The 12,395-nt window shown below is 42.2% G+C and overlaps 1 protein-coding gene across 3 annotated transcripts in view; it reads right to left on the bottom strand.

Moving 5' to 3' along the window:
* Positions 1-247: 247 nt before the first annotated feature.
* Positions 248-12,395, bottom strand: part of Rab3c (RAB3C, member RAS oncogene family) — a 226,810-nt gene continuing 214,662 nt past the window's right edge. For all 3 annotated transcript variants that reach the window (NM_001360099.1, XM_006517741.4, NM_023852.5), the window contains exon 5: positions 248-8,063. In NM_001360099.1, coding sequence (NP_001347028.1) covers positions 7,876-8,063 — 188 coding nt within the window. In that variant the 3' untranslated portion in view covers positions 248-7,875. The remainder of the gene's footprint in view (positions 8,064-12,395) is intronic.

Below are 12,395 nucleotides of genomic sequence, written 5' to 3' on the forward strand. Positions count from 1 at the left end.
GAAAATGTTATCTACCTAAAGTTATCATAATTATTGGAACTCACTCCTGAACTTAGGTCCATATTTATATATTGGATATAAATAGCCCTAAATAAATACATATTCACTCTCTGCCCTCAGTTCCCACTCAATGTTATATGTGGGATTACTAATGAGGAGTATTAAATGTTATAAGCTGTAAAGGTAGACACCCTAAACCAAGCATCATATACTGTACACCAAAAGATAAGATTCACTAGACTAAGAATTTCAGGAATATAGTCTCTTAGATATTTATTGTAATCTTCAAAAAAATAAAACAAGATAAACTCAGAGAACAAAACCACTTTCCATACAGAATTCACACACAAACTAAATACCTAACAGAGCACATACCATTTGTACACAATGAATTTCAATAATAATAATAATTAATAATAATAATAATAATTTCACAATGTGAATACACTTTATAGCTTTAAACTCAGACAAGAGCTTCTGTGGACACAGGAGGAGTCACAAGACTTGCTATGCAGCAGTAGTTTTCAACTAAACATCACAATCACGATAAGAAAGCATTAAATATTATCTCAAGAAGAGTTCCACAGTGCCATCCCCAGAAAGGAGCCCAAAGAACCCTGGCACAATGTAGAGTCTTTCTTTGTGCATTGTCCGATGCCCTTAAACAAAACCCGGAGCTACAGAAAAATCTGAGTACAGCTCTGCCTGGTGATGTGGGATTAGGCAATAACGCCTTGTGGTTTGGGTCACTGGCAAATGTCTACGTTAACTGCTTGAAAGCAGTCCGTGTTTTGTGGCCGACCTGAGGCTGCTTAGCTCAGGGGAACACAATGAATGACTTAGCAGCTTGCCTTCTCCGCCTAGATCGGAATGCAGAGAGCTAAGCTGGGCAACTGTGGGTTTCAGTCTCCACAGCTGCTAATTCTTTTGCTCTTCCTTGCATTCACAGAGAATACCCTGGGGCCTTTTGCATTTGTGTGCTTGGCACAGTCTTCTCCCTACTCGATTCTTCCTGGGGTCATGCCTGATCCCTACATAGGAGCCAACCTTGACTCTTCTAGCTCTTATCAGTCTCATTCTTTTTGCTCCGCTCTCTGCCATCATCTATCACTTAGATCACACCGTCTCCCATCGCCATAGTCCTTCCATGTTGGGTTGGTGCAGTGCGGAGCACACGTCGATCAGCGACCACGTGACAACAAGTGAAGCCTTTAACTATCCTCTTAAACTATTATTCTGTGGTCAGCTACCTGCTTCTGCTTTTATTTCCCTTCTAATTTGGCACTAAGTCTTTGCTATCTCTGTCTTGGAGCCACCATTTTTTTACACTGCTTCTTCAGTGGATCTCAAGAGATGTGTACAATCTCCAGCCTGGCATGGTTACATTTGGGCCACATATTACCCACATAACCCAACGTCACTTAATATGATTGGCACTCTTCATATGTCAGCCTCTGGTCCGGTGCCATAGAGAGAACAGATGTCTACCGTGTATGGGTAGAACGGCACCTAGAACAACTGCTCTCCATTCATTTCAGTCACTTCTACTAAAAGGATGAGGACAATATGAAAATGAGGCTTTACCTTAATAACCGACACAGCAAATTGGAAATTAAAGTGGTGATTCAGTTTCATATCCAGAAATATATTTAACTTTTGATAGCCTAACTGCTACCCTGGGCACAATCTTGTTACATTCCAGGACAGTAAATGTAGATCAGAGCATAGTGTGTATGTGTGTGTGTGTGTGTGTGTGTGTGTGTGTGTGTGTGTGTGTATTAGCATTTCAAAATGGATTGAGGGTTTTTACTGGTTTTTCTTTTCTAACAGCAGTGTGGACAATTGAGAGTTGAAAGCGGGTATACCATTATCTACAAACTAAAAAGACACCCATAACACTAAGAGATTCCCAAGGCTGGCGTTGCTGAGCTTGCAAACAAAGAACAAAGTGAGGTATCAATAACATATACACACAATACAAGAGTGGAGAGTCTCCAAAGACAGAACACGTGATCAACTTTTCTGAGGAGAAAAGGTGAATTCTGGATATGCATTTTTTCTTAGGTATCTAAATTAGCTGCTTAATACACTCTTGTAAGAATATTAGGGACAATTCTGAACTATAGAAGTGAATACTTTTATAAAACAAACTCACAGCCATTCTTTCTCAGAAACAAAACCCACAATTCTAAAAGGCAAAATGGACATGTGTTTTCAGATACTAAATGCTTGATTTATAGACGGAACAAAAAAGTACTTTTAAGTAGCCACAGAGGACTTTCCCATGACGCCGGTAAAATGTTCACTGAATAAATTGCACTACTAGACAAATACTGCTAGGAGAAATCATTTGACTAAGCACACGGCTATCAAAGCATCTCATACATTCCTCATAAGTCACTCGCACACTACTTTATATACACTGAGTAAGTCATTAAATATTGCACTTATTGGCCCATGAACCCTCAATTCTGAGGTGTTGAAAAATAGAAAACAAATCTATTTTTTAGAACATACTTCATGCAACATTTACGACATTTCAGTTCTACGAACACCATTAAGGAGTTGTACATTTGGACGGTCCAATGGCATCACGTCACGTCTGACATTCACAATATATTAACAGGAATTACAGGACAGTCCCCATTCATCACGATTTCTAGGGAGGGTGAAAACTGCATGGACATCATCATATTGACACAGCAGACAACCCCTAGACTTCACTTTGACAAGGAGTATGGATTCACTAGTAAGACACAGGTCATGCTCACATCCCTGACAGGTCAGGTAAGACATGCAGTTCATGTGTGTATGAGACCAGCAGTCATGAACCTAAGTAAACCTGAGCCACAAATGACAGGAACATAGTGACATTTCCACTACACACACACACACACACACACACACACACACACACACACACAAGCCACAGCAACTCTCAGTTGTCCACAAGGAAGCAAAAATGAACATGGGAGAATGAAATAGACAGGTAGTCCCCAGCCTCATTTCAGCAAGTAATAGCCAATGGAAAGCCCTTCAGTTATAGTTGCTGAGGGGAACTGAAGAATGAGGCAATGCTGTTCTGTGGGGATAGTGCTTTTAGAATATCCTTAATCATTTTTTTTTAAAAAACATGTGGCAGTATAAAAGGACTACACAATGATAAAGTCTAATAGGTATGTCCTTAGCTACACAATACGTAATGCTCCCGCCCCAGCTGCAGTTGTGAGATGCCTCATTTTCTGTTACCTTCAGTGTTGGTGGCATGCACTTTCTCTCCACCCTTTCTGTTTTAGAAGTCATGGCCACGGACTAAGCAAATCCAAATGGAGAGTCCATTGCATTGAACTTTTAAGTAAGACGTGGTCACAAATGGTGCACAGCAAAATGCCCCCCTTTCTCTGCACAGAGAAAGTACCAACAGTGGGGATTTTCTCTTTACTGAAAAAGGTGTTTTTGCAAGTGTGTGTTGGGGTGGGCACAAGGGTATGAGTGTGTCTCAACTGTAAATATGTCAGTAAACTGTAATGTCCTTATTAAACCCCAGGGTATAAAACAGGCTTATGCCTGCTCTGATTTCTAGGGGAAAAAATTACATAAAATATAAAGGACTCCAAAGCTTATTTGAATATTCAGCGGTTTAGCATACCAAAGGGGACATCTCCATTCCACTGGCAGACAACGAAAGTGCAGGGAGCATCCACTAACTGGCAGAACTGTGGACACACATTCAGAGCAAGCAGAAAGGACTTCCGGATCGCCTCACATAGCACACAGAGAGTGCACACAAAAGGTGGCCAGGATCGGCATGAAGACTAAAATCTAGATAAAGTCAGTTCCCCAGACAGATGGGTTAGCTGGCAAGCACAGCATAGATAACACAGGATAGCTGATTTGAACATTCCCAAATTACGGTGAAGATTAGCAGCAAACATTAACTTTGCAGGCTAGAATAGTTTTGGTCACATCTTTAAGATCATTCATGTCCCTGTTTTATCACATGTAGCTTCTATCTTGGCTTGGTGAAGCTCGATAGAGTTTGGATACAATTTTTAATACAGTCCCGCAAGTGCCATACAATAACAACAACAGCAACAAAACAAAACAAAACACTAAAGGGCATACTTAGCCCTGTACTAAGATACACAGTAGACAAAGCATGTTAATGAACCACTAAGAACTTCAATACTCTGAAGTTAATGTCACTTAGTGAAAGTTCAGTTAATAGTGGAATGCATTCTACTTTAAAATTATTGTTGTCACAGATGTAACTAAAATTAGAAGCTTAAATTGGCTCCTGGAAAAAAAAATCAATGTGCTGAATAAATGAATTTGTGTAGGAGTGAAGTAAGTATAGTAAACCCAGTTTTATTGAGCACATTGGTGCCTTCCATTTGCAATTTTGTAGAATTTGTATTTCCCATTTATGACCATGATTGAAACATCATTCATTGTACATCATTTGCCAGTACAATCTTCAGCCCTTATTTACCTAGCAGCAAGCAAGACCATACTCTACGTGGCCCCAGGGAGGAACTTCACACATCTCTTGCTCCTTGTAGTCATTAGAAGCTCCTGATGGCAGTAGATGCTGTTTGGAGGGGTTAACACGGGGAGCTGAGCCACCGTTCTAAAGCAGTTCTTCCTGTGAGCCCATAGGTGTGATGCTTATGATTAACTCGCTGTCTTGGGACCGAAGACACCTTGTGAATCTCCCATATCCACTCACACTGTGAAATGGCTATGTAGACGAAACACCTTCCACTTGCATTAAGGATGGAAAGAGACAAACCAACACTAGAGTTCTTGGGAGTGTTTTCCGAAGCAGTTAGGGTTGTTCTAAAAACAATGGATGGGCAGGGGTACCCAGATGACCACAGGGGAGGGCAATGACACACTTAAAATACTAACCTAATTGCATCAGAGACAAGAAATGATGTCTAAGACCTGGGAAGACAAATGTGTAGTTTTTGAACATCTTTTTATATACAAATTTAGCCAGGTTGTTGGTTAGAAGGACCTATTCATACTTATGTTGATGGAAGGAGGGGTAGTATGTATTTGTACATATGTAATGTAGTGGCCAAAGGTTGAAAACATCAGAATTTAAATTATATAGGTCAAGGCTTATAGATGTTCTATTATCTGGTTCCCACTTGCCAAAGTTGATTTTACAACCAAGGTTTCTTGATGACATTAGGGACAGCAACTCTTTTCTCTTCCGGGAGCAACAAGTCTCTCTGGAAATGCTCACTGAATTGTTTGGAATGAAATATAGAATTCCATACCTTTCATTTGGTACAACTGTGTTTCTATGGGAATCTGGAAAATAGGAGGTATGGAATGTTCTGGGACAATGACATTAGGGCTACTGCTGCCCCTCTCTCCACTGACTAGCACATCGTGGTCTTAACTTTGGAATTTTCAACAGAGCATGTATGTGGGCATCTGGCTTCAGTAAATCCTTTTCAACCAGTTCTTCCAAGGAATTTTCAAATGAGTAAACGTGGTTGTTTCCCTTTCTCTCCTACCTGCTCTTGTTTGATAACACACGCATGCCCACATCCTTTTGAAGAAGCCATTCAAAATATCTGAGTGAGGCCTTTTACACTTATTGTAAGCATGCAAGGAAAGAGGCCCAGGTTTCCTGACTTCATTGTTTTGTAGTAGATTGTAAAAATGAGCTTGACAGCCATAGTATTCAATATGGTTGTATTATGGCCCAGGTCATAGAAATAGGATGACATCATATGAATATTATTGCAAAGAAATTCTACTTTATGCCCCTCACTTCTCTCTTTCCCTTTATGTTAATTTCTATGATTCTTGAATTTAGGTGTCATTAAAAATTTAAAAATCACCAGTGTCTTCTTATCTTTGATGAGCCAACACTTGCTCCTCTAGGTGTCAAAGTGGAAACTTACCACTAATTTATAAGTTTGCAACTAAGCACATGAGAAGAAAACATGCACACACTAGCCTGTCAGCAGCCTCGCCCAAGGGAAGGGTGGATCTTTTACACAACTACCAAAAAGGGAAAATGTCTGCCTCACGAAACTGTTCTGTCCTTCAAACTGGTGCCTTCCTAAGATCCTTGCCGCAAAGACTTCTGGAAGGCAGAGAGATTTCTCTTGGCATTTGGCACAGAGGTTAAGAGTTGTTTTTCTATTATTTCTTCTTCTTCTTCTTCTTCTTCTTCTTCTTCTTCTTCTTCTTCTTCTTCTTCTTCTTCTTCTTCTTCTTCTTCTTCTTCTCCTTCTCCTTCTCCTTCTCCTTCTCCTTCTCCTTCTCCTTCTCCTTCTCCTTCTCCTTCTCCTTCTCCTTCTCCTTCTCCTTCTCCTTCTCCTCCTCCTCCTCTTCCTCCTCCTCCTCCTTTTTTTTTAAGCAGGTTTCCCTGTGTAGCCTTTGCTATCCTAGAACTCACTCTGTAGAACATTCTAGCCTGAAACTCAGAGATCTGCCTACCTCTGCCTCCAGAATGCTGGGATCAAGAGTAGGCACCACCACAACCGGGATTTTTGCATATTATTTCTATATGGTCTTCAGAAAACCTAGAAGAGAGGACAGGATATTCAAGGGTCTCACCCCTCTCTTCAACCGCCATGGCTCATCAATTTTCTGGACCGCTCACCTCTATGATCTGTTTATCTTAAGCATGTCTAGAGACTTATGTAACTTTTAGAATTATAAATCCTCTGAAAAATATGGTTATAAAAAATGGTTTTTCCCCCTCAGTCAGGACTCATGGAAAGGTTACCTAATTGCCTCCTAAAGAGGGGGGAAGGCTTAGTTAAAGTGGAGCAGAGAACAGTGGTTGAAATGTTGGCCTACCTTTTATAGGAAGAGGGGCACTAACAAAGTTTCAAGCCAATTTCGAGTTCAGAATTGGTGGGGGTTCCAGAGAGCCATGGTGGTGTTTTGTGGTGTGAGACAAGTCGTTAAGGGATGGAGGTCACTCAGGTCATGGAATGCCACAGCTAGTCACATCCCTTCTGTAGTAGTAATTGCTCTCAAGCACGCAGAGATGAGCAGAATCATGGGCAAGAATCCCGGCAGTCAGGCCTGCAAAGCTCCCTTAGTGTTGATGTGGTTCAAGAAAACTTGCAAGGGCCTGGATTTCATTTTCTTTACTTTTTCTTTATCCCATGATCGAGTTGTATGGTTTGTAGCTACTTTAACTCATTATCTTCCTGCCTCAGCCTCCTGAATGACCCTGTACCCAATCCCTCAATGTTTTTCAAAGTCAACACACCCTTCTGATATTATTAACAAAAGTGCAATATATATATATATATATACATTTCCTACTGGTACACTGCCCAGACCTGTGATGGGGTCTCCAATCAAGAGCAAAAGTCCCACTTTCTTTTTAGACAAAGGCAAAACTAAGTTTCCTGACATCACTCCTTGGTCACAGCACGCACGCGCCCGCGCGCACACACACACACACACACACACACACACACACATGCGCACACACAAAGGGACTCTAGGTTATCATCCATACAAATGAAAAGCATGATATGAATCCGTGGCATGAAAGTTATTTGCAGTAAAATTATAGTCTGTAGTTTCTGCAATAGCTTAATTGAGAAAAAGGTTGCACCCCCCAAAAAGATTATGAAAGACAAATAAATGATAAGTTACATGCAAGTAGCAGGTGTTTATAGATGAATGATCCTTACAAATATAAGAGCAAGTTTGCCACATATTAACACAGGAAATTGCTCACGGTTTGAATGCATATATGGGCCACTGCCATCAAAGACTTCCTTCAAATAATTATTAGGCAGTATAATCGAAGGCTAATAGACCATTTATCAATGCTGCTTCTTGGCTGCTCTGGAGCCCCTTGGAGCTCCTGTGTGGGGGACATTAGCAGCCACAGTTGGGCTGTGGTGGAGGAGGGGTCTCCTTGAGCCTCGTGCTCTGCTTTGCCGCTGTGATGGCTGGGTCGGTCTCCAAGCTCTCTGACATTTTGTCACAAATGATATCTACGAGGCGCTCGAAGGTTTGCTTCACGTTGATGTTATCCTTGGCGCTGGTTTCAAAAAACTCAAACCCTGCAGGAAACACACAGAAACAGGCCCATCATTTCACGTTTCTGAAGTCCAATGGACTCAGTTGCGGTTTTGAATGTCGATGGGGCAAAGGCAGCGGTGGGAGATGGGTGCGATTTCTTAGACCGGAGATGACTGCTGGACAAGAAGCGCTACCCACTGACCAGAGCAGAGAGTTATAAAGAGGGGTTGATGATACTCATTTTATTTGTCTCTACTGATTCATTCATGATGTCTGCAACGGCAGAGAGATTTTCTGAGAGGAAATCAAGAGTTAACAGTAGTAGTATCATTAGGAACCCTCACCAGCCAGTCCTCTCATCCTGACTCCTTGCTCCCGCCTCTGGTGTGCTCATACATCTTTGTTGACTTGGCTGGATTAAGAGCAAAGCATGGGGCGTGTCTGCGACTGCTTTTCCAGGCCCAACTAGATGCTGTGGACTCTGACTTAATCAGTGACTCACCCCCTCGATGACATTATTGCTAGGCAGTGAGGGGTTGGGGCGGGGTTTAGTTGGTGTAAGTCCGTTACTGGAACTTATCCTGTATCCTCGGGTGCTATATTATTCAGGGTTATCCCTTGTTCTGACTCCTGGCCACCTTGGTGTGAATTGTTGTGTTCAGCTTCAAGGCTGACTTTTTGGAGAAAAGTGAGACGCCTTAGACAAAAAACCTGAGGATTTTTTGTCTGGTCGCCGTGTAGTCTTTTAAAGTCTTCTCTAAAACTGACATGACTTCCATTCTTCTCTCATTGCTGTATTATGTCAAAGTTATTAACGTTTTTGAACAAAAGATTTAGAAAAGGTCCTGTGCATATTCTATCAGAAGAGGGACTACGAATTTCCTATTCAATCCTGTTCTTTTTTCCCTGTCCAGTCATGGGACCAAGTAGTATCTAGCAGGACACTAGGTGGCGCTAAAGAATCACAGGAGTTACCGTAGACCTCCTTCAATCTCTGGGTATTTGAACTGAGTGTTAATGCAATAACCCTGCAGTCTTTGTAACGCTGTTTCAGCTTTCTGGTGGGGGCAGATTTCCTTCTCACCAGTACTATTTATGGCAGTAAAGTTTTTGAATAGGAAAGAAAACAATAAATTTTAATTGAGCAGCAAAAATACAAGAAGGTGGGAACCATGGCACAAGGAGGGTGGGCAAACCCCACTTCCAGGATGCGGCTGTCTGGAAGCCATCTCAGAATGCAGCTCTGCACACAATGTTATCATTCCATTGTTCGCATTCCCATTCTACCGGCTGTGCTTGCCTGTCAGTTGCTATGGCAACTGCCCCAATTGGCCAGCCGGAGATTGGTCTGGTCCACCGGGGGGAATGTTGATTTAGGATGTGCTGGGCAGAACACAGAGAGCCTTTTTTAATCCATTCTCAATTTTACACCCTATAAATCCTTCTGGTTACATCTGGCCCTATCTCAGAGGAGACACAAAGATTCAAAATGATTAAATCCAGTGAATGCCTGGCTCCTGGGACCAAAATGAAAAGCACAGTCCACTGCTTCGCATCTATGTCCACATCCCTTTAATAACTAAGAAATACTTGTTTTCTTGAAGGGAATTGAAAGGAAAAAAAATAAATGATTTTCATAAGTTAAAATTTCTAAGTTTTTGACACTACTGTTGATTGGATGATTAAACCCAAGTTACATTTTGACTGCAGCTCTGTTAGGATCCGAGCAACAGCCAGACTCAGGAGACAGATCATTAGCAGATTAAAGTCCTAGGAAACAGTGCAAGGTATTTCAGTCTACCTTTGGCTTCTATTTCTTTTTTTATTGTTTTGTGTCTGCACAGTGATCACGCCGTTCTCTTAGAGTAGAAATTTACCTATAGGCAAGGCCAGGTGGTGTGGACAGTGCTGATTTTTCTAAAGCTGGTGCATTCCCTACAGCTGGATCATTTACGTTCCTGATGGACCCAGGGCAGGGCAGGACAGGCACCCTCTGCTCGATGTCATTGCTTACTCATCAGAGCTCTTTGCTTGCTATTTTCTAGGTGCTAGTGTTTTTGTCCCAGAATTAGTAGGGTTGGGCATCATTCCAGAAGATTCCAAAACCACACCGGAGATGTGAGACCTCTGAATGAAACTTTGGAGGAAAATAATTCTGAAATTTGGGGCAAATCTGGGACAAGTTTCGGTTCTATCATCGTTTCAGCGGGTGCTTCTTTTACATGTGAGCGTCTGGGAAAGGGCAGAACATGAAGCACTGAGCCATTGCTGAAAGATACAGGCTCCCACCCCCCTTTATTAAATGTAACTCCGTTATCTGGTTATGAGGTCACCCTAGGATGATGGTGCGCAAGTTGGGAACAGTAACGTGATCTCTGATCACAGAATCCAAAATGTTCTCAATTTCCATCCCTTTCTGTATGTGATGATTTGTATATGCTCAGACCAGGAAGTGGCACTATTAGAAGGTGTGGCCCTGTTGGAGTAGGTGTGTCACTGTGGGCGTGGGCTAAAAGACCCTCACCCTAGCTGCCTGGAAGTCAGTATTCTGCTAGCAGCCTTCAGATGAAGATGTAGAACTCTCTGCTCCTCCTGCACCATGCCTGCCTGGATGCTGCCATGCTTCCCGCCTTGATGCTAATGTACTGATCCTCTGAACTTGTAAGCCAGCCTCAATCAAATGTTGTCCTTATAAGAGTTGCCTTGGTCATGGTGTCTGTTCACAGTAGTAAAACCCTAAGACACCGTGGGATCCTGGGACTCAGGAGAGAGTGTCTAGGAGCCCTTCACATTATAAGAACACTCTTTCCTCAGCATGGTGAGGAGGCCGTGATATGGTGAGAGTGTGGGGGCTTATTGGCCCAAGTACCTTGGCAGCCCACCGTTAACATGCTAGATTTTAAAAAAATCTTCACTGTTTCTGTATGTTTGTTTGTTTATTTTTTATATATTGTATGTGGTCAGATATGTATGTAATTTGCATGTATGAAACACATATGTGGAGAACAGGATGGTAAGCAAGAGTCTGTTCTTTCCCACCATGTGGGTCTGGGAATTGAACTCAGGGCATGGGGTTTAGCAGCAGGCTCCGTTATGTACTGAGCTACCTTGCTGGTCTGACACACTAGATCTGTCACCATGAGAAAATTATGGCTTCCGCACTCACTTTCATAATTTATGGTGTTTGCTCTGCCTGTCCTATAGCATTATCATGGCTCTCAAGTGGGAAAATGTGGGTGAAGGGGCCAAACAAACTGGGAAGGGCAAGGAGAGCAGCGTCAGTGACCCCACGCTGGCGTTTGTGTAGTCTAGGAGAATATTGAGAGCCCTGGGAACATTTTAACTCACTTTGTCCTTGAGCAAGGGCTATTAATTTGTCTACTTTTCAGATAAGAAAATGAAGGTGGAAAATGGATGAGTGATTTGTTTAAGCCTTCCCATGATTGGCTGGGAAATGGTAGAGACAGAGAGTACCCATTAGCCTTCCCTGCCTTTCTAGGTACCCCGAAGAAGGCAGCTACAGTTTTGTTGCAGTTAATTGATCAGTTCTAGGGTAATGAGTAGTTACTAATTCACACACAATTTCATTAATTTAAATAATTCGAAGGTGACTTACATGGGCTTTAAGAGTGCCAGTGAACCTAACAGTCCAGTTGTTTAACAGCTTAAAAATACACCGTGGGATTACAAAAGCCACATCTCCCTATGAACTAGAGAAGAACAGCTACAAAGCGTTCCGAAAATAAAACTGGTTTTCAGTGACCAGCAGCCTAAATCTATTTATCCTAAAACACAGAGTTCAAAGAGTGGGAGCACAAGGTCAACACTACAGCCTTTAGTATGGTGTCATTGAGTTGTGTAGATCTGGGGGAAATGGGGGTCTATCATGGACTTCTGTCTCCATTTGAATCACAAGGTAAAATTTCTCTGTGAGAAGCCATCCCTGTCCCATCCCTGTGTCCAAGCATGTTTAAAATTGCGGCCTAACTTACAACGACAAATGCAAACACTGGAGTCTTTATTCTTATAGTAACTCCTTGGGCTTTCTGGTTATTACACCCCAGTGTCTTGGTCTTTTTACCTTAGCTACTACCTAATAGGCTTGTTCTCAGAAAACCTTACCTTTACATCCACACACACCATCATCATCAGAAGTCCGGCATCAGTCAAAGAAGCCTGGCAAACAGTCCTACAAAACCCTGGAGATTGTCTCCTGCACACTGCCAAGGATGCTGCTGTTAGTTCATCAGGAGCAAAGAAGCAGACCAAGATGATGTAGCAAGCTGACTGTGGACTCTGACAGGTCCCCCGAGAAGTAGGCTACCGTTTCAGGTCCCCTGAGAAGTAGGCTACTGCTCCTTGCTCTGAACACC

Source organism: Mus musculus, chromosome 13 (assembly GCF_000001635.26).
Source record: "Mus musculus strain C57BL/6J chromosome 13, GRCm38.p6 C57BL/6J".
Taxonomy (NCBI): Eukaryota; Metazoa; Chordata; class Mammalia; order Rodentia; family Muridae; genus Mus; species Mus musculus.